This window comes from Dendrobates tinctorius, unplaced genomic scaffold (genome assembly GCF_039654945.1).
Source record: "Dendrobates tinctorius isolate UK_male_01 unplaced genomic scaffold, ASM3965494v1 ptg000120l, whole genome shotgun sequence".
Lineage (NCBI taxonomy): Eukaryota > Metazoa > Chordata > Amphibia > Anura > Dendrobatidae > Dendrobates > Dendrobates tinctorius.
In genome coordinates this window covers 20995922-21019111 of record NW_027361788.1, presented here as the reverse complement: position 1 = coordinate 21019111, position 23190 = coordinate 20995922, and the positions used below count along the sequence as shown (strand labels likewise).

The following is a 23190-nucleotide window of genomic DNA, read 5'->3' as shown; positions in this document are numbered from 1 at the left end:
ACTAAGATTAACACTTCTCTCATAATTACTAATATATTGCTCATAGGTGTTGGATAGCTATATAGCACTTCTTAAATATATTTTATGTGTTTTTTTCATATGCACTAACATTTTTTGTATCAATTCATCTTAGAAGTACTTTTTATAATTATTTGATGCACTATAAATATATTGATGAGATTTTGATACATGATATAACATGTTATTTATGCACTTTATTTTTTATATTGGTAATATATATAAAAACATTTTTTCATATGCACTAATATATATAAAATATTATATGAATTTCATCTTAGGAGTATTTTTATTTGATGCACTATAAGTATATTGATGAATAGGCATACTGCCTAAGGATTTATACCTAGTATGTGGTCACCAGGCATATAAATGGCTCCCCCCTGGCGAAGAAGGAACCTGTACCTTAGCATTCCTTAGGCCTGCCACCTTCATACTTCCGCATGGTGACCTAGATATAAATGCTGTTCTCAAACATTCCCTATATAAACGAGCTGCAGACAATCGCCCCAGACAGAATGGTAGACCTCATATAGTGGAAATGGGAATAAAAGTATATTCATTTACCCTTTCATTACATAAATGTTGGTATTACTAGTGTATGTAACCTCTAGAACTGGTATATTTGTTATGATGACACTGTGCAAAGAGATGTAAGATCAGACATCGTAGACCCTCAGTTATCACATCTGAAAATATCACAGTGCTCCTCCAGTAATCATATATGACAAGATTTACAGATACGATGTCCTTCAGTGAATAGGATTCGTCCCCTCCAGGTTACTATAGCATGGGGAAGTAGCTGAAGGATAAATTGTCTGTAATAATAATAAAAAGGGAGGAATTGTTGTGGTAAATATTTATACTTTGTTTTGATTATTATTTAAACAATTGAATCTACTTATATATCTTCGATAATTTGGATTTTAGTATTAGCTTTATAAGTGTTATTCAATAACACAGGGAGTTGTCTCTAATATAGAGGTGTCTGTGTTAAACATTTGTCTCTTTGTAGTAAGGTGGTTAGAACTGGATAGAAAGGAATTTTGGCAGAATCCATAATTTACAATTTTGTTTTTCCTAACATAGATATCTTGTCTTAGGTAATTTAAGAAGCCATTCCCACTTTTCTTATCTATGTGCTTGCAATAACAACTTGTGACTGGGCTGAGATCAGACAAGCCAGTACACCATGAGATGTCTGCTTGTGTGCTCTTGTCTCCGATCGATTGACTCCCTGATTTGATCAAAACTGGCAAACGTGTGAAACCTTTTCAGTTTCTCCTAAAACTTTCCATACAGGTTTCCACTACAGTAGTAAAATTGATAGACCAAAATGCCTAGAGAGGTGGACTGAAGAACTGTGAGGGGAGTACACATTTCAAAGACTAATTGGAAAAAGACATTCCTGTTTTCACACAAATTTTCTATGGCATGGGCAGCTCAGGAAAAAAATTACAAGATACTTATGCGATGGTATCGTTATCCAGGAAAGTTACAGAAGTGTTCAAAATAATAGCAGTGTGTCCTAAAACATCAGTTAATCATAAAATCTTTATACTAGTTTTGATTTCCATGCATTGGGAACATTGCACACTGTTTTATAACTCAAAACATGGAGAAATGTGTATAATTTGAACTATTTTACAGAAAATAACGCAAAAATGAACATTGGGCTGTTGTAAAAAAAATAGCAGTGTCTGCATTTGTGTTTACAAACTCACAACATGTACTATTTTTTATGACGATTTAGCACTCCTGTGAATCACTAACCTAATATTTAGCTGTATGTCCACAGTTTATTTTTAGAACTTCTTCACTTCTCTGTTGCTTAGAGTCAACCAACTTCTGGCACTTGTCATTCCAGCCCAGGATGCTTGAACTACATCGCACAATTTTTTGACATTTGTAATTTCACCCCACAAGTGTTCTATCGGATTAAGATTTTGCTCATTTACTGGTGCGTTTCAAGGGCATATCCTCTTCAGCGTCAGGCAACATGACTTCTTCAAGGATTTTAATATATGCAAACTGGTCCATGAGGTATTCAGTAAATAGGTCCGGCAACATAGTAAGAGAAACAAGCCCATATCATGATGTTTGCAACACCATGCTTCACCGTCTTCAGAGTGTACTGTGGCTTGAATTTCAGAGTTTGGGGGTTGTCTGACGAACAGTCTGCAGCCCTTGGACCCAAAGAGAACAATTTTAATTTCATCAGTCCATCAAATGTTTCTCCATTTCTTTTTAGGCCAGTTGATGTGTACTTTGGAAATTTGTATCTGCTTCAGTCTTTAACAATGGGACTCTGCGATGAAAAAATGGCCCAGGACATTCGAGCACGATCAGCGATATCCAGCAGGGGGGCCCGGTCGCCGCTATGTGTCACATGTAGAGAGATTGCTGGCGAGATCGCTGTTGTATCACAAAATCTTTGAAGCATCAGCGATCTCGCTATTTGAGACGGGGCCTTAACTGTCTCAGTACTCACAGGTAACTTGAGACTGTCTTTGATCATCCTGGAGCTGATCATTGTCTGAGCCTTAGCCATTCTGGCTATTCTTCCATCCATTCTAATGGTAGTCTTCCGTTTTCTTCCACGCCTCTCTGGTTTAGCTTTCCATTTTAAAGCATTGGAGATAATTTTAGCAGAACAGCCTATCATTGTCTGCACTTCTTTATAAGTTTCTGCCCTCTCCAATCAACATTTTAATCCAAGTACGCTATTCTTCTGTACAATGTCTCAAATGTACAACATATTTCAAAAAACAGACCGTCACATCCAAGCATAAACTAAGTGTGAACAGGTGCTTAACCTAGAGTCACCAACTCATATACACCCAAACAAAAGAGGAAGCACTCTGTAGCGCCATAGCATGCAAATATGAAATATGAATTGCATTACTGCATTAGAAATATGAAAAATTGAGAAAGCTTAGCACATAAAATGGCCAATTTATGTGTACCTGGAAGCCACGTTAAGGCGTTTCTCGTTTTCCAGGACCTTAACCTTGGCATTAGGTTAGGGTCGTGGAAAACGAGAAATGCCTTAACGTGGCTTCCAGGTACACATAAATTGGCCATTTTATGTGCTAAGCTTTCTCAATTTTTCCTATTTCTAATGCAGTAATGCAATTCATTTTTCATGTTTGCATGCTATGGTGCTACAGAGTGCTTCCTCTTTTGTTTTCATACGTAAAACATATCCTGGCTTCACCCTTAAATAAGGGCCACCTGACTCACACCTGTCTCTTCACAGAATGATTGACCGGACTAATTAATCTCCACACTGCTATCATTGTGAACACCCCCCCTTTTTCAATTAATTATTCTAATACACAGACTCAAAAACATGCAGATCATGAATGCGGAGTGTTAGTTTTCTTAGAATCTACTGCACCAACCGGTAAATTGTTTGACATGTGGTAATATAATTTATACCAAAAACAGTAATTAATCTGGTCAGTCATATTGGACTATTATTTTCAGCACTAATGTACATGCTATATTTTCCTCAGGCTCCGAGAGATGTTGGCGTTGTAATAAAGAAAGGGGTACCATGCTACATATTTGGTGGAGTTGCAGTGGTATAAAACCCTTCTGGGATTCTGTTTTTTTATGTTTATCATGTTATTGGTAATAGTAGAGTGGTTAATTCTCCCCAAGTTGACTCGCTATCCATTCTTCTGGCGACTGTTAAATCCCAGAAGATGGGACTATTAAGATTTTGTTAACAGCAGCGAGTACAGTTATCCCGAGATATTGGAAATTGGCTCAGTCCCCATCTTTGGGTTAGTGGCTTGGTGAGATGACCTGTCTCCAATAAAATGGAAGACCTAACTGTGGAAGTCAATGACTCAGCTGATAAGTTCTTATGACCTTGGAGCCCTTGGATCTTGTTTCTGGACTCTCCTGAATTCGATATTTAATGCCTCACAAAAGATTGTCTCTAAATACACCCCCCCACACTTATGCTCTCATCCCTCTCACTTTCTTTCCCTCTCTCTCTTTATCCTTCTTTCATTTCTTACTCTGCTTTAATTTCTTATTTAGTGTTAAATTTCATTTTTTGTTTTCTTTTCCTGTCCCTTATGTATCTATGGTACGGGAAGTTTGAGCTCTGTTTAGTTTCATGTTATTCATCCTGTGAGTTAACAGGAAAATTACATATGTTCTTATTTGATCATACATTTCCATTGTTGACCCAATGTGAATGTGTGTATATATTGCAAAGTGTTCAATTAAAAAAGATTATACATGCACGGTGTCATCTTCTCTCTCCATTCAGGGGCGCCAGTTTACTCACTGCCCTGGTCCTTGGCATGGTCCCTGCTTCTTGACAGTATGCAAGCGTTGGCAGTTTGCAGCGGCACATCTAGTGCTCCTGCTCATAAAGGGGCAGTGCGTTTATAGTAATTGTCCTCAGGTTGTTGCCAAAAGGCATTTATAGCATAATGTGAGCACATGCAAGATGGTTTCCAGCCAATTGCTGGGAGTCATCCTGTATAAAAGACTCCCTTCTCCATTGGGGAGTTGCCAAGCAACAAGTAGAATCATTAGTTAGTAAGGTGTACTACTAGTGAGTTGTGAGGTCCTGTGGTCCCAATGCGGCCAGTTTCCTGAACCTGTATCCCTGTTCCCGATGTGGCCATTCCTGTATCCAAAGTCCCTTGGTTCCGGAGCGGCCAGTCCTGTATCCAAAATCCCCTGGTCCTGATGTGGCCAGTCCTGCATCCGCAGTCTCCTGGTCACGGTGTGGCCAGTGCTGTATCTAAAGTCCCTTGGTTCCAGAGCGGCCAGTGCTTGAACCTTGTCCCCTGGTCGGTGCGTGTACAAACCCTGTTTAAATATCCTAAACGGACGTGTCTGAACCGAGCATGAATCCGTGTCAGTAACTGTTCTGCAGAGGTGCCAAAACTTATTAGTCTGAATATAGACCTAACCCTATTCAGGGGCAGCGAACCCGATTCACGGGGTTGGCAGCTGCAGTTCTGCCCAAGAGTGGTACCTAAGACTACCTGCAGCTCAGTCTGTCACCTCCATCAGAGGCTCCAGTAAACACCAAGTATCCGCTTAGCTACACTCCTTTCTAAGGAACCCAGCCCTGTGGCAAAGTGGGTCCTCAAACTCACATGCGCCACCGTTGGGCAAAACAGGTGTCATATAAGCTTATGAAGAATGACGCTTTGCCTCGGTAGGCAAAGGACTCCGCAGTGACTAGGTACTATGTGCCGAAGACCAAAGATATTGTTACACGTCCCTTGGGGGTGGGGTAGGGGATTTATTATTTTTCTATGCATGTTCAGTTACTTCTTATTCCAAATCTAGTAACTGCACAAACATTTTGCAACACAGTTCGTAAAGCTTAGTAGAAGCAGATAGAACATCATACATTTACTGTGTTTGTTATTATGGGATAAGAGAATTTTCCCCTCCTTCAGTGACAGCAACACCCTTATCATTAAGCGCTCTCTGGTATTGCAGCTCAGCCACACTGACCTAAAGAAAAAAAAAAAAAAAAGGAAAGCAGTTGCAATCTATGTGGTCTCAGGAAACAGAGTATTCAACTCCAAAAACACAATATAAAAAGAGATCCATACATCTTTTTTTTTTTTCACTGGGTGAGTTAGCAAAAACACTCAAGTATCCCTCCCAACCTTTGTTCGCAAGTAACCAGATTATGACCGTTGCAGCCAATCCATGTTCGTAGTAAAACATAAACGGCTACTGTTTAACTTACTTTATTTTTTTATAAAACAATTCACTCATGACACTTTACTGGACATAAAAGCACAGCCTTGTGCAAACAACTAGTGATGAGCGAGTATACTCGTTATGTGAGATTTCCCGAGCATGCTCGTGTGGTCTCCGAGTAATTGGATGTGCTCGAAGATTGAGTTGCTGTAGCTGCATGATTTGCAGCTGCTGACAGCCTGAACACACGTTAGGATTTCTTAACAAACAGGCAATTCCCCCACATGTATTCAGGCTGGCTACCAGCCGTAAATCATGCAGCTACGGCGACAGAAACTAAATCTCCGAGCACATCCAAATACTTGGAGATCTCCCAAGCATGAAATCTCGAGTACAAAAAAAAACAAAACATTTCAACTCAATCGTTTTTTATTATTTAAACATATAAGTCTATGGAAAAAGAAAATCAGTAAAAAAAAAACCCCTACAGTTTTTCACTTGAAAAGAATCATGTTTTTTGGCTACTGGATCAGTTTCAATTGGAACAAAACAGATGGTTATTTAACCAAACAATTTTCTATAGACTTCAATGTAAAAAAAACAAAAAACAAAAAAACAGATCCAGCTGAAAAGATTTTTTTTTTAGCTGGACAACAAAGTTGTGTCTGAACATCTTTTTTTTGTTAAGGGACTGCTGGATCTAACTGAGGAATACTGGACATGTAAACATAGATTAATGTTGTCAATCAAAAGGAGACAATTCTTCAGGATTCATAAAATTGTCTATTACTGCTCTGTCCAGTTCATTTCCTGTGTGCTTGCTTGTTGTTTGGTTTTTTGTACCGCTTATTGTACGGATTCTTATTTGTTTGCTTGTCCCTTGGTTTATTGTACGGCTTCTTGTTTGTTTGATTGTCCTTTGGCTTATTGTATGACTTCTTGTTTGCATTTGTGCCCATTTGATTTATCTTATTGTTTGGCCTTTTGTTTTTAATTTTTGTACTATTTGCCCTCTCTCCCACAAATGAGTGTTTCTTCACATGTCCTTTGTTTAGCGACTGAAACTTCTGCTTGAAGCTGTTTTTATCTGGTCCTTTTGCATCATTGGAGATGCATCGTTTTATTCGGAGTTTTCTGCCCATCAGCTCAGAATTCCCCAGCTTAAGCGCAAGCAGCACGGAGTCGGTTCCCTGCAAAAAAATAAAACAAAGCCAAAAATGATTTTGAGAGCAGGAAGGTTTGTTAGATTGGAGCAGTGGGAAACTAGAAGTCTGTAATTCAAAATCTGAACCGTTTGGCTAGTCAGCTATTGGAAATATAGGGGTATTCACGTGTTAGACAAAGATGTAGACAGTGACAAAGACAGTAGAGAAGGCCTGATCAGGGGGCTGGATTGCAAAAGGAGCAAGAAGCAAGCCATACACCTGATCTGTGAACGGAGAGGAGGTTTTGTCAGGCGCTGACTTGTATAACGGCTCAAGAGGCAAGCCATGCACCTGATCTGTGACTGGAGAGGAGGCTTGGTCAGAGGGATGGCTTGTATAAAGGAGCAAGAAAAAAGTCACAAAGCTGATCTGTGACTGGAGAGGAGGCTTGGTCAGGGGGCTGGCTTGCACAAAGGAGCAAGAAGCAAGCCATACACCTGATCTGTGATTGGCGAGGCGGCTTGGTCAGGGGGCTGGCTTTTATAGAGGAGCAAAAAGCAAGCCACACACCTGATCAGTGACTGGAGAGGAGGATTGGTCAGAGGGCTGGCTTGTATAACGAGAAGATGCAATACAAAAAGGAAAAATAGCAGGAGTACATGATGGTATTTCTGTTCCCATTACATACCTGAAAAAAAACGTAGCCAAAACCTTTTCCGATCCCCGTACTCTTATCCCTGATGATACGAACACCTTCTATGGTGCCACAATCAGAAAAGTGTTGTCTGAGTGCCTCATCTTCAATGTCTAAAGGAAAAATGAAAGAGAAACAATATAAAATTTAGATCTGAATGGTGCGAAATATAATGGAGGGCCATTACCCAAATTAATTTTCATAAAAGTCTGATTAAGGGTTGGGCCAACTGCAGGCAATCTATGATCTCAGACGTCCTGTACCTCACTTGGACATCCTAATTAAGGGTATGTGCACACTTCGTCTTTTGGATGCGTTTTTAGAGTAGAAACTCACATTTTTTTCAGGAGTTTTGAAGAGGACTTGTAGTGTTTTGCTCCAAAAACTCCTCAAAAAACAAAGTGTGAACATAGTTCTCACTTTCCCTGCAGCACCTCTACAAGCAGTTTTAAGTATTACACAGTTCCCATTGAAATCAATGGAATATCTGTACAATGCTGAGTCCTCCAGGGGGAAGAGATGTAGGAATTGGCCGTATATGCCAATAGACTAGTGCAGTATATCAGAACGGTGAGCAGCGCAGCTTACCATAAGGAAGGTTTCCCACAAATACAGTTTTCTTGTTGTTGTGCTGTAAAAATGAAAAGGAAAAAATATATATGTATTCAAACCAGACCCTACTAAAAACCATTTCTAATAGCAGCATAAAGTGCAGGATACTTACATTTGGGCTTTTTGAAGCAAGGTCAACTCTGATATGAAATCCACTACCGATCTCAAAACCATTTCTAAATAAAATATATATATATATATATATATAAAACAAGGGCAGTGGATAATATCAGAGCAAAACTGGTCATGTCATTGGCTGCTGCAGAACATCTTCGCTCTTCCAATAGTTGTTGCAGATCCTCAGAAAGCTCTCCGACAACTAAAGAGGTCTCCATTACATCTCGCATAAGGGTTGTGGCCCAGAACAAGAGCAATGCTAGTAACATTACCTTACAATTGCCTTGGTAGCACTGTGTTCTTCCTTAAAGACCACATATGCGTTTATGCTTTTCCGCTTGGGATGCAGATTTCGCCTAGAAGACAAATTACATTACAGAGGTTACAATTAAAAGGTGTTGCCAGAAATTTTTAAAACCGGTCTAAACATGATGGGTAAAAGAATAAAATTATAGGGATTTTTTGTGTACTCACCGTAAAATTCTTTTCTCCGAGCCAATCATTGGGGGACACAGACATTGGGTGTTATGCTGCTTGCCATTAGGAGGACACCAAGTAAACCAGAAAAAAAAGTTAGCTCCTCCCCTGCAGTTTACACCCTCTCGCTGGATGAGATTTCTCCAGTTCGGTGAAAAAAGCAGGAGGAGCTTAAACCGTCAACAATAACTATAACTATGTCAAAACCTAAGAATGCTACAGTGAGCCAAAAGGCTAAACAGGGTGGGGGTGCTGTGTCCCCCCAATGATTGGCTCGGAGAAAAGGATTTTACGGTGAGTACACAAAAAAATCCCTATTTCTCCTACGCCTCATTGGGGGACATAGACAGTGGGATGTCCTAAAGCAGTCCCTGGGTGGGGAGCATACATCTGCTAATACCCCATGTACCACTGAGTCAACACTGAGGATTGCAGGATGCGTCTGCCGAGAGCTACATCCGCAGAGGCCTGAGAATGAATTTGGTAATGTTTTGTAAAAGTATGGAGACTGGACCAAGTCGCAGCCTTGCAGACCTGTTCTGCCGAGGCCTGGTGCCGAACGGCCCAAGAGGCGCCCACTGAGCGGGTAGAGTGCACCTTAATCCCTACTGGGACAGGCACATTCCTGACACGGTAGGATTCCTGAATCGCCAAGCGAATCCACCTGGCTAGCGTTGCTTTTGAAGCGGCTAGACCCTTCCTATGCCCCTCAGGAAGTATAAACAGGGCATCTGACTTGCGGAAGGGAGCAGTCCGCGAGATGTAGCGTCTCAAAGCCCTAGCCACATCCAGGGTGTGGAGGGCCTTCTCAATGCGATGGACTGGAGCCGGACAAAAGGAAGGCAAAACAATTTCCTCATTGAGAAGGAAAGAGGATAAGACTTTGGGCAGGAAGGACGGGGACGTCCTTAGAACTGCCTTGTCCTGATGAAAGTTCAGGGACGGAGGACGGCAGGATAGGGCCGCCAATTTCGAAACTCGTCTGATTGACGTAATTGCCACTAGAAAGACCACCTTCCAAGAGAGGACGGACAGTGGCACGTCCTGCAGCGGTTCGAAAGGAGCCTCCTGTAAGGCCCCGAGAACCAGGTTAAGGTCAAATGACTCCAATGGCCTTCTATAAGGAGGCGCCACATGGGAGACTCCCTGAATGAACATCTTGACCTGAAGTTTGGTGGCAATTTTGCGTTGGAATAGCACTGACAAGGCCGAAATCTGGCCCTTGAGCGAGTTAAGCGCGAGGCCTGACTTTAATCCGGATTGAAGGAATTCCAATATGGCCGGAATGGAAAACACCAGAGGGGATCGACCATGATCCTTGCATCATGAAAAGAAGGTTTTCCAGGTGCGGTGATAGATGCGCATGGACACAGGCTTCCTAGCACTAATCATGGTGGAAATCACGTCGTGAAAGAACCCAGCATGTGCTAAAATCCAGGATTCAACGTCCACGACGTCAAAGACAGGGCCCCTGGAGTTCTGGTGGTAAATCGGGCCCTGAGAGAGTAGATCCATGCGATCTGGAAGTCGCCAGGGGACGTCGGCGACCAGTTGTATCAGTTCTGCGTACCATGCCGGCTGCGGTCAATCTGACGCGACTAGGATCACTGGTACTCCCTCTGTTCTGATCTTCTTGATGACCCTTGGAAGCAAGGGAAGAGAGGGGAAGATGTACAGGTAGCCGGAAACGGTGCCACGACAGAACTAGGGCGTCCGCTCCGATGGCGCATGGATCGCGCGATCGGGCAATGAATCGAGGAACCTTGTTGTTTAGTCTTGAGGCCCATGAGATCCACATCCGGAGTCCCCCAACAATGACAAATCTGCTGAAAGACTTCCGGATGAAGAGACCACTCTCCCGAGGCAAGGCCCTGGTGACTGAGAAAATCTGCCGCCCAATTCTCTACGCCCGGGATGTGGATTGCTGAGATGGGCGAATGGTTCATTTCGGCCCAATGGAGGATGTGACTCACTTCGTGCATGGCCATCCTGCTCCGAGTATATCCCTGGCGGTTGATATACGCTAGAGCCGTAGTGTTGTCGGATTGGATCCTGATGGGGTGACCTGCGAGGAGATGGTGGAAACTCCGTAGAGCTAGTCTGATCGCACATATCTCCAAGATGTTGATGCGGAGACGTGACTCTCGAGTTGACCAACGACCCTGTGCCGTGTGAAGAAAGACCGCACCCCAGCCCAGAAGACTTGCGTCGGTCGTTACTACCAACCATCTTACTGGGAGAAAAGACCTCCCTTGACTCAGGGAAGACTTCAGTGTCCACCACTTGAGGGCTAGTCTGACCAGCAGGGACAGATGGAACCGACGGTCCAGGGAGAACAGGTTCTTGTCCCAAGCTAACGGCAACGTGTGTAAGGGACGGAGATGGAACTGTGCGAATGGAACTGTTTCCATCGCTGCCACCATCTTTCCGAGAACTCTCATGCTGAAACGAATGGAGTGAGAAACCAGTCGGGAAAGAGTCCGCGCTGCCTGTTGTAAGGCTTGGGTCTTTTCTGGAGGGAGAATGACCAACCCGAGGGAAGTGGCCAAAATCTGCTGGGCGGTTTTGGGAAAGACTTTTCGAAGTTTATCTTCCAGCCCAGGCGAGAAAGTGTATTTACTGTTATATCCACGGATTCCTCACAGGCTGGAAGGGACGGACCCTTGATGAGCAGGTCGTCCAGATAAGGTAACACCACCACTCCCCGGGAGTGGAGAATGTCCATGACAGCTGCCATGACCTTGGTAAAGACCCTGGGGGGCGGTGGCGAGTCCGAAGGGCAAGGCAACGAACTGAAAGTGTTCCTCGTGAATTGCAAAACGCAGCAACTGCTGGTGGGACGGGCAGATCGGAATGTGAAGGTAAGCGTCCTTGATGTCGATGGAAGTTAGAAACTCTCCTTTTTCCATGGAAGTGACAACTGATCGGAGATTCCATTCGGAATCGCCGAACCTTGACAAACTGATTTAACAGTTTGAGATCCAGTATGGTGCTGCGCCCAGAGCACAAAAATGCAATACAGCGCGCTTTTGTGCACTGGGCGCAGCGCCAGCAAAATCAGACCAGCGCATGGTCAGTGCATGATCAGTGTATTCAACGCTAAATATAGGATACGCTGATCGCATTCAGCCTCATGCGATCAGAGGAGGAACTGACCAGAGGGGGAGCGGCCGGGGCTTAGCGGCGGCCCTGTGCCCATGAACGCTAGTGTGAAACTAGCCTTAGCAGCCCGTTTAGCCTCCTTAGATTGAGACATAGCGCTCCTGAAAGGGTTAAAGGCAGATTCTGGTCTGCAGCTGCAGGGAATGTGTCGGGAAGGGGTTAAGCTTTGCTCTGAGGGCAGATGCAGCTTACCCAGGTCCTGTGCTGTGTCCCCGGGAGGAATAGCGTTGGCCCTGTGGTGTCACCCGGTATCCGGCAGAGTGCGCACCTCACAGCCTATTTCTAGAGCAGGCTGAGGTAAATTTCATGGCCCCCGAGACTAGGATTGCGCCTCTCGTAAGAGACGAGAGGCGCCAAGGAGGGGGGGCAGCGGCACTATTCAAATTGCGGCCTAGTAGGCCGGAAAAGCCGGGGACTAGATTTTTGGCCTACCCGCGGTAAGCGCCGAGGGCAGGGAGGGGGCGGCGCTATTCAAATTTTCAAATTGCGTCCTAGTAGGCCGGAAAAGCTGGGGACTACATTTTTGGCCAACCCGCGCTAAGTGCTGAGAGCGGGGGGGGGGGTTTGGCTGCGCTGGGGCGCCGGAGCACCGCTGCTGAGACAAAGTCAGCGCCTCTCCCAGGAACCATACCTCTACTCCAGTGCTCAGGCCTGCCGTCGCTGTCCATGCCATCCATGCAGGTCTTCTCATCCTCCTGGGCTGATGTAGCGGAGCTGGAGGAGTTCTTAAAGGGAATCTATCACCCTTTTTTGAGATATCATATAATGATATCATTCAATTTTGTGTCACATAAGGATTCTCCTAGAACTTTTGCTTCCCCCTGACCCCGCACCTTTCATGCATAAATACCTTTTTTATATTGGTTCAGATGTATGTAAACTGCCGCTGGGCGGGGTTTATTCAACTGCTCCCCCCCTCCCTGTCTTGCACTACGCATTTCTTCTTGTGTAGAGCAAGACAGGGAGGGGGGGAGCAGGTGAATAAGCCCCGCCCAGCGGAACGGACAGCGGCAGTTTGCATACATCTGAACCGATATAAAAAAGGTATTTATGCATGAAACGTGCGGGGTCAGGGGGAAGCAAAAGTACTAAGAGAATCCTTATGTGACACACAATTGAATAATATCATTATATAATATCTCAAAAAAAGGGGTGACAGATTCCCTTTAAAGGGGTATGCTCAATCGATCAACACTATAGGTAGGGGGATGGAGACCTATGGGGCTGATTCAGGTCATTAGGGAGCGCTGTAGGTAATGTCTTCCGCCGGTCTCCATGCTGCGCTTGCCCTCATATCCGTCCACCGTAAGGAATCATCAGAGGAATCAGCCCCATTCGTCGCTGGAAAGTGTACAGAGAGGTATACTCCGCATGCTTGCCTGTTGTTGGTTCGGGGGAGAGCGGGTCATAGAAAGGAACTGTCGCCCCCTTCACACTCCGTTAATTAAAAAATAAAAATTTACAGAAAATTCAAAAATAAAATAAAAACGGTGGGGTCTGAAACCTGACCCAAGTGCCTCCTGCAGACACTAAACAAGAACTGGAGAAATCTCATCCAGCGAGAGGGTGTATACTGCAGGGGAGGAGTTAACTTTTTTTCTGGTTTACTTAAGTGTCCTCCTAGTGGCAAGCAGCATAACACCCACTGTCTGTGTCCCCCAATGAGGCGTAGGAGAAATATATATATATATAATTTATCCCCCAGCTGCTCCAGCAGTGAGGACTCATGCTCATTGTTCATGTCAACGATGCAGATTATCACTGGCCTCAGCAATCATGTGTGTGCTGTACACGTCAGAATCACTGATGAAACCAGTGATTGTCTGCAGGGGTCACATAAGTGATGACATAATCGTAGCAGGAACAGCGGATTGAGTAGGAGAGTGATAGTTTGTTATTATATTAACACAGTTCCTGCCCTTTATACTATATTTCTGCTTTTACTATTCAGCATATATTAAAAATGAAGATAGTCAAAGACTAAAATAATCCTCCTCTTCTTCCAAACGATGGAGGGTCGGTTGTAAAAAAAAAAAAAAAAAAAAAAAAAGTAGGAATATGAAAAAAAATATTAAAAAGGGGCTGTCAAAGTTTAGAATTTTTTTTTTTAATACCCTAAATTAGGTAAGATCAGCTCTTTATCAAGAGAACCAATCAAACAAGAAAAAGCATAGTATCTAGATCCAAAGCAAAGGCTTATATCAGGGATGAAGGCAGTCCCTGAATTATTCAAGCAGTTATGTAAAGGTGATCTGCCACAAGAAGGGAGTGTTGATATGTCCATCACATAGCACGGGCACCAAAGAAAGAGAAATACCTGCAAAATAGATCTAAAGTCAACTTACTTAATAGAAGCGACTTTTCTTGATTCAGTGGGGTCTGCTCGAGCCTTAAAGAAGGGGATAAAAAAGTAAAAAATAAAAGTGAGCATTTATAGGACACCTGGCTGTTCTACGTCAACAGCACGAAGCATAAGGCTGTGTTCACATTTACATGGAATACTGGACTGGTGGCCAGTATGACAGAATGGGTTGATGGGAAAGTGGTGCTTTGCATTACGTCATTATAATGGAAACCTGTTGTAAGTTGCACAGCAAAATCAAGACGAGCACTGCAACTGACGTACACTATACCACCAACCCTAAATGGTCCTGATTCCGCACCCAATTCCTCAAAAATTGGCAAAAATGGGAGTGTGCCTTTGGCGTGCGTATATCACGTTGGTCTGAACGAGCCCTTCGCTTGTGCAGATTTTTGTCTGCAGGTAGTGGTTTGGACAGCAGAGCTGTGGTTTCCATTTGTAATGAAAGCCACAAAGCAGATTTGAATAGAGCCTAAGAGGAGAGTATTCTAAGAATCTAATATGAAAGCATTCAAAGATCTTCAACTCAACCATAAGGACAGAGATATAAATCAATAAAGGAGATTATTGCCTGGACACGAACCAAGGAGGGAAACGTTCAGATACAGAATCCCACCTTATGTGATCGAGTGCAGACAGGTCAATGCGCCTGCCTTATACATATCGAGTGCTCCCGCATAAAAGAAACATGTTTTGCTTTATACGATCCCGTTACTACACACTATGCAAAGAAGTCATAATTTTACGGTATATTAGAATGATTTGTATACTGCAATTTGAAGTGTGCGGCTGAATACATTTCTATGCAGCTGAGCGCTCCGATCCCGAGTGGCAGATATTGAGGTGCGAGACTAATGCGAGTTTCTCGCAAGTGTGATTCCGGCCTAAAGGGGTTGTCCTGGCCATCTCTGCGTCCTATTGTGGCATATACATCTCATAGATTGTGTCAGGTTTTCCCAACCATGTAATACGCCACCTACAATGTATCTATGTGGGTGCCACGTAATACATAATTATGCAACTTTTCCTGGCAATATCAGCTGATCCGGAGGGTGGAAACATTTCCAGCAGTGGGATCACACATGATCAGTTTTACATTGGAGAGAGCCACAAAATAAAGCGATACAATCTAGACAGGACAATCCCTCCGGATGCAAATTCCTGATTTTTCTAAAAACAAAAAGAATATTAAAATAAACCTTTAACATGGAAACATACCACAGAACGGAACCTCATTGTCTCAATCGTTCCAAACTCTTTAAAGCAAGACTTCAGCACCTAACAAACAAAAATCACAATCACAGACAAAAGGGAAGGGTAAAGTTATCTAAAAGCCAGGACGTAGTTTCGTACTAATGGAAGAAAAACCCTAAACATGTCCAACACTTTTAAGAAATAGCAGCACTGAAGGATGGATTGTTTGGTTTGCTCTAACTTTGCTGTATCTTAGGAAAAAAAAAAACATTCAGAAAGAAGAGGAATTCTTGCCATTGGGTTGACAAGTCCATATGGCCAAGCTGCAAAACCAGACATAACCTGTGGGCAAGAGGGGCACTTATTAGTCATGAGCGAACCTGCTTGGATAAGGTGTTAGCACATGAGCATGCTCAGATAACAGAGTGACTTCGGCGTGCTCGAAAAATGAGTTCGAGTCCCAGCGGCTGCATGTCTCATGGCTGTTAGACAGCTGCAACAGATGTGGGGATTGTCTGTTTCTTAGGTAATCCCTGCATGTGTTGCAGCTGTCGAACAGCCACGAGACATGCAGCCGAGGGGACTCGAATATAATTTTCGAGCACACCGAATTCACTCAGCACCCCAGCATGCTCAGATAACACTTTATCCGAGCACATTCGCTCATCACTAGTGCTTATCTGTATAAACAGAAATACCTACATTAATTGCCAACACTACTTTCGGCTTGACGTAATACTTCTCCAGATATGTTCCCACGTACCTGTTTAGTGCAGGAAGATGGCAAATTACCAACAAAGACTGTTCTTTTATTCTTCACCCTCTCCTCAGCCATAATCATTTTCTTTTTCTCCTGCTTTGTTATGTCTTCATCTTCAGAGTATTTTTTGCTTTTTAAGTTTTTCATTTTAGCGGTTTTCTTTTTTTCAGCCTCATCTGCATTTGTCAGTGCCTGCTCCCTGCAACAGTGCAAAAAATAAGAATTGGGCCAAAATTACTTTTTATGGATGTAAACACAGGTAGGACCACATAGCTTGCCAGGGATCAAGTCACACAAAATATTGCTGCACAGAAAATAAAATCAAGGCATGCATATGAGATATGCCAAAAGTGACCAGTCAGAAAGTGTTCTGGTTTTGACAGTAATCAATGATCTGGATTTACAGTATTCAGATATATTGTAGGGGAATTGCTTTTTACATTGGTTCACCAAATGTTTACTGATGCAGAACATCTTGGCAACAACATAGGAGTGCTGCAGGGTTTTTTTTTCCCCATGCACTGTCATTGCTACCATGGTGTTTTGAACAGTAACAACCATTCCATAACGTGCAGCACTGCAATCAGAGAATGGGGGCCCACACTGTTCGGTATCAATTAGGTTATGACTCCGCAGTGTTGCCCAAGAGTAAGATCCAAGCATAAGGGCTGCAACAGACATCCGTGAAACTCAGTCTGAGCACAGACTGCAATGCACACATAGTCGGCGGGTCTCCGGTCCTAAATATAACAGCCTCAAAGACATATATGAGGTTGTCAGGTTGGGAGAGACGCAGACAGTTCGTGTATGGACCGATATTCTTGGATGTCTTAAGCAGCCCTTACAGTGAATGGGGGGGGTGTAGAGGGAGTCACATGCCGCCTTTTGATACTAAAAAGTTGCCTTGAAACTTTAGCTATACTTTTCACTTTATTGGCCTGATCTTACCTGTCCTCCACTCGCTTTTCAGATGAGGTCAGCTCTTTTTTCGCGACCTTGTTCTTCGGCTCAGCTTCTTGCAGGGTAGCAGCCTCTTGCTTATTCTTTTTTGTGTCATCTGGTTCAGGAAATTTTCTTTTCATTTTCGTCTATAGACCAAAAACAAAAATAATAAAAAATAAGGTAAAATCAGAGTAAATGTGAACCTTCCAGGATTGATCATTGCCTTGGTATAGCAGTCATCTCTAACTTGTGGCTCTGCAGTTTTTCAAAATAATCTGCCAGCCAGGTCTTGCTGGGAGTTGTAGTTTCACAGCAGCTAGCAATCTACAAGCACTGCACATACAAATTACATTATATTTACATAGTGCAGTACTTGACATTTTACATAATAAAAATTATTTTTCTCCCTATTTTTTTACACTTTTGTCCCCATTTACACTATGCAGGTTATTAGCACTCCTTTAAAATGTTGTGCCAAATAATATATATAATATATGCCATACACACTTTTTCTTATTTAATTCGTTTTGTCTGGTATTGCAGTCCACATTTGAACGGGACTGAACTGTAGTGCCAAACACAGCCAGAAGGAGAAAGTGTCACTGGTTTTGTCTTTTCACTTAAAGACTTTTTATTTAGTCAGGTAAAACCTCTTAATAAGACTATAAAACTCACAACTACAACAGGAACGTAGAGGGGCTGAGCGGAGGAAGCCTTGGTATCGAAGAGCGATGACAGCGCAGTTGTACCCTGGTTGGATTTCTTCGGGAACAAGCTGTCCGACACTTCTCCCGCTACATAACTTTCAGTTGCTGGTTCAACTTCAGAGATTTTAGTTTCACACCTGAAAAGAGTAATAAAATCTTGTAGTACAGTATACAGAAAAGGGAAATATATCCCTTCTCTATAGCAAACACAAAGGTGGAAGGAAAGAGGTAGTGAGCTGTATTAGTATCTCAGAAATTCTGGCTACTGTGGGGATGTCTCTGTATTCAGATGCTTGAGGAAAAATATACTGGGCATGTTGCAGTTCAATATGTCCAACATGTTTCCCCATTTGCAAGAGGAGTTGAAGAAAGGCTGGTCTCCCTCATGCTATTGAAAATACATGAATGCTTGTACACGTTGAGTGCGCATGTTCTTGGAGAGGTCAGAAGAAATAACCATGTATGGCCACTCGTGATGAGCGAACGTGCACTGATAAGGTATTATCCGAGCATGCTCGTGTGCCGAGTGTCTTTGGCAAGCTCGAAAAATGTGTGTGTCCCTCCGGCTGTCTCGCGGCTGTTCGATAGCCGCAACACATGCAGGCATTACCTGTTTGTCAGCTAATCCCTGCATGTGTTGCAGCCGCAGAGACTCAAACACATTTTTTGAGCACGCCGAAAACACTCGGTTAGCATCAGAGGATGTCAGATGAGACCTTATATACAGCTCATATAATGGGTGTGCGTTATTGATCATCATCACCGAACAGTTCTTCTGAATTCTTTCCTCCACTACTGCCTCAAAAGTGTCAAGGTGGCATCCAACAGCTGAGCTTGCCTTCCTAATAAGCTTATTTACCCTCAATGCATCTGACTACCATGGAGTTAACCAAGAATATTTGGAGGTGGCAAAAATCAGATTTATACAACGTGATAAAAAAAGGGCGAAAGGTACCGTTCAATGAGGGGGACCTACACTGCTCAATAATCTGCCAGACACAACCGCTCTCATCTGTACAAACTGTGGCCGGTCTGACAGATAGTCAGTTATCCAGCGCTGGTTTGCACACACTTTAAGGACTTGTGGACCGAGTCCATCTGGCCCTGCTGATTTGCCTATGTATAGTTTCCTATACTGTCTCCTCACATTATTTTAGGAGATTCTGAAATCAGTCCGTTCATCCAATATCAATGTTGCTGAATGTTCCCCAGTTCCACCCCCGCTTCCTGTTGGCTCTGCACGTGTATTGCTGAATCTGTTGAAAAATTCATTAATTTCTTAGCCCTGTCCAGGTCGCACAATCCCACATTCGAGGATCTGTCCTCACTTTAAACCCAGTCATCAGTTTCATTCCCGGCCACACCTCCCTGGGGTTATTATGTGTCATTTTATTTTCTAGTTTCAGTCTGAAAGCCTCCCGGACAACTCTTATTCTGTTCTTCAAGTCTCACATGATTTTAATTTTCTGTTTCATACCAGCAATTGATTGTCCAAGAAAAGCTGTGAGTGGGAAAATCCAAAGCCTGTTTTCCTTTGCATAACATAAAAATTGCTTAAACAAGACCTTAAAGAGAAAACATACATAAAAAATATATATATATTTCACACACTCACATTGCCTTAGCATTTTTCTTCTTTTTCTCTTTCTTAGGTTTCTTTTTCAGTCCCTCCATCTTCATTTTGTTTGGAACAGATATGTATGCAGCCTCAAATAGTAAATGTGCTGGATTCTGACAAACATTAAGGGGAAAAAGTAAATAAAAAAAACAAACGTGTATATATCTCAATAGGAATAAAAGTGCAATTGTTAGAAGAGCTGCTGATCTGATACAGTCTGCCCTGAGGTTTGGACCCTGGACAGCAGCATCCTACTCTTGCTCCACACAGATCTGGTCCCAGCGCGCACAACTTGGCACGCACAAGGAACCCCAGGGATGACTCTTCTGCTATAATGTCAACTAAGCATGCTAAAAATGTTGGTAAATCATGGTGGGGGGGGGGGGAACAAAAAAAACCCCACAAGATTGAGGAACCAATCAAAAATATAATTTCTTGGCTGTTTTTTTTAATTTAAAATCGACAAGATTGCAATACTCCATTCCTGAGACCCCCGACCAGAATATGATTTTGCAAAGTAAGCTGTGACCACCCTGGAATTTTTCCCACAAGGAATATGTGACAAATATTTAAAGGGGCTGTCCAGCACCAATAACTTCTGCATGGGAGGGGAGCAGTGCTCATAACATTACGTCCCCACACACCTGCAAAATCAGCAGGTACCAGGGGTTTTAATAGCACTGCTCCCCTCCGATTCGGAAGCGAGTGGCAGCGGACAACCCCTTTAAGAGCTAAAAAGCTGCTCGCTGCTCTCTCACATACAGCCCTCTATAATGTTCACGTTTCCTAATAGGGCAGATGATGTCTTCATAAGACAGCCTCCTATGTGGTGCCCCACGCATGCTGGGAGTTGTAGTACCACAGCTGCTGGAGAGCCCCAGGTTGTAGAGTGCAGTCTTCAGCTTTCTGCTCTGTGGAGGGGAATTTAGTGCACTGGATTGATTTACTATCAGCTTTTCCTACAGTATCTTGGGATTTGCAGTTCTGTCGTTATATCTCCAAACCAGGGATATCTATAATACTTTACAAAACATAGCGCCGTCCTTTATATGTGCCTTTTATTACACCCCCAAATTCTCCTGGAGACCCCCTGTAAGTGTAATCAGCGGCTGCACCCACCGTAGCTCGCCTCCATGTGCTGCTCCAGGACTTCTACTACTTCCGGGTCCTGCATAACAGCGTGAGTAGTTTTGTGGGTTTTTTTCAACAATCTTTATTAACAACACACTGCATGAGGAGCATACGTTCGGAGCGTTTTGCTTCTTTTCAAAAAACTTTATTAAACAATGCCGAGTCTTCAAAATACAGTCATTTAATTTTATATATTACATTCTCTGTGATATGCTCTGTAACCCTAAAACAATCCACATGTTACTGGAATTTTTTGCATTTTATTTTGGGGAGACTAGCACAAGCTAGTGAAAGAGGGCACTATGGTGCAGTTGCCCCTAGCAACTCTTCTGGCAGCTGCTGTTGACTACTATGAAATGAGAGTTGGAACCTGATTGGTTGCCCTGGGCAACGGCCCCTATTTTATTATTATGCTAATGTTGATAAACCTCTTTAAGGGCACGTTCACTCGGTCAGTATTGGTCAGTATTTGACCTCAGTATTTGTAAGCCAAAACCAGGACGTGTGAACTTGGCCTAAGAAAAAGAGTTAGTGCAAATCTATTCTCATGACACTGGCCATGTCCACTGAACAGAAGCCTTGAGAACAACCTCCTACATGCTGCCATCCATGTTTCCTCTTTGATTAGCAAGCCTGGAACAACGTCATTGTTGTGGCATGATGCACATGTAATGTTGTGCCAGGCCGACTAATTAAAAAAAGTGCAGCAGTTGCCAGGAGGTAGGAGGTTGTTCTGAAGGCTCCTATCCAGCGACACATTTTACTCATGTGGCCGATGCATGCACCAGGTAATGGAAAATGATTCACACTAAGGGTATGATCTCATGGTCAGTAAATGCTGCGGGTTGGACGCTGCTTACCTCCACAGCATCCAGATGTCACTGTGGCGCCCCCAGGAGCATGGTCGCCACACTGGCTTTGCCTTCCTCCAGGGGAGTGTAATGCCAGGCTTGGAGGCAATGATGGATCTCTCTCACAGTCAATCCTTACATACAACACTCCGGGTCAGCAGGGGAAGCTCTAAACCTGGATTAAGGGGAAGAGTGACCTCTGAGGACCAGGAGGAAGTGTAGTTAGTTAGTCTGCGGAGGGTGAAGTGTGCAGACGTGGAGAACGAAGCTGAGAGGTTGAGCTGCAGCAGGCGAGCTCCCTTAGCTTGAGAGCGCACAAACTGGAGCCTAGTCTCCAAGGTGGCAAAGGATACTAAAGGTCCTACCACAGATACCAGAGGAGTAGGAGGCTGCAAATGCCCTGATCCCACCAAAGACTTGAGATACAACAGCGAAACGGATAGAGAGCCGGGAGCTAGGCGTCCCTGAGATAGGCTACAGCTGTCTGCCGTGCAAGTGACAGTTCTAGGAACAATTGACAGGAGGAACTTCAGGGTAACTAAGGACTGGAGTGCTTCACACCACAAAGCGCTAGGAAGGAGACTGCACAGCCCGTCTGTGAGAGAGAATCCCAGAGTTGCTTCCAGGCTAACCTGCTCCGTTACCATCTGTAATCAGGACCCTGGACTGCAGTTACCAAGTAAAGGTACAGAATATTGCACCCCGCTGTGTCTTGTCTGCTTCCTACCCTGTCGGCACTGCTACATCACCGTGCCCACCACATCTACACTGCCCTGGGACTACAGCTCCACCTGTGGGGAGCTTTACCATCTATGCTGCACACACCATCAGTCCCAGAGGATCTGCACGCAGCGCCGGCCTAACACCATATTTGCCGAACACCACAGGTGGCGTCACGAACTATCCATATAAACTATCTCATAAACCACCATTGACATTGGGAGCCCAGGGCCACGGACCGGGTCACTGCCACCGCAGCACATCACCCTGACACCGGCCCGGTACCGAGTACCCCACAGCCCTGGGAGGGCGACCCATTAAAGCATAGTGGATGGGATTTCAAGAAATCCCATCTCCACTATGCGTGCACGGACTCCCTGTGGAGATGGACATGCGGTGCGTCTTTCTAGACATCAGCATGTCTATTTATCTTGCAGAGACATGAGTCTCCACAAGATAAATATCACCAGTGCAATGTATAGAATGGGGTGATTCCGCATGGTTCAATGAACACATGCGGAATCACCTGCGTTCAAAAGCCGGCAGTGCCTTGGACGCAGCGGACATGTGCTGCGTTCAAAGCGCTGCTGGTTACTGACCATGGGAACATTCCTTAACTCTACCCAGAATGGAAAACTCCATCTCTGGTGGTTTTGTGGGGAGGAGGGCTCCCAGACAGTGACTGGGCCGGAACCCAGGGGACCGCCATCAGGGTTCCTGAAGGAACAACACTGGGGGGACAACAAAGGGAGACACACGACTGAAGGTGTCAGGGCAACCGGGGGCGGGGCGAAGACAAAAGGAGGAGGGGGCGCGCTCAGGTGGCACTTGGGAGAGAGTGTGACAGGAGGCGAGAAGCCGAGTGACTTAGAGGGAGACGGGATGAAGAGCGGTGTGTGTAAGAGACACCGTCAGGAGTCTGTGAGGAGAAAGCTACGCAATCACCGACAAGAGAGACGTGAGAGACTTTTACCGGAGGCCGCTCA

General features: G+C 44.0%; 1 protein-coding gene across 2 annotated transcripts; it reads right to left on the bottom strand.

Annotated features, from left to right (window-relative positions):
• Nucleotides 1–5743: 5743 nt before the first annotated feature.
• Nucleotides 5744–20714, bottom strand: RBM34 (RNA binding motif protein 34). Of its 2 annotated transcripts, none has more exons than XM_073590865.1 (12): nt 20622–20714; nt 19500–19615; nt 17853–18021; nt 17184–17323; nt 16239–16434; nt 15500–15559; nt 14265–14308; nt 8553–8636; nt 8276–8339; nt 8140–8182; nt 7546–7664; nt 5744–6902 (listed from the first exon to the last, which is right to left on the bottom strand). In XM_073590865.1, the coding sequence occupies exons 2-12, from the start codon at nt 19562–19564 to the stop codon at nt 6516–6518; spliced, it is 1371 nt and encodes a 456-aa protein (XP_073446966.1). In that variant the 5' UTR covers nt 19565–19615; nt 20622–20714; the 3' UTR covers nt 5744–6515. The 2 variants fall into 2 exon arrangements, with proteins under 2 accessions (XP_073446966.1, XP_073446967.1); XM_073590866.1 differs by lacking the exon at nt 20622–20714 and adding an exon at nt 20362–20384.
• Between the last annotated feature and the right edge of the window lie 2476 nt (nt 20715–23190).

Coding starts and splice junctions, on each gene's coding strand:
- RBM34 (XM_073590865.1), bottom strand. CDS start 19,564: ATGAAGATGGAGGGACTGAAAAAGAAACCTAAGAAAGAGAAAAAGAAG. Junction 14,309..15,499: donor CAATGAGGTTCCGTTCTGTG/GTATGTTTCCAT, acceptor CCCTTCTTTAAG/GCTCGAGCAGACCCCACTGA. Junction 8,340..8,552: donor GCTACCAAGGCAATTGTAAG/GTAATGTTACTA, acceptor TATTTTATTTAG/AAATGGTTTTGAGATCGGTA.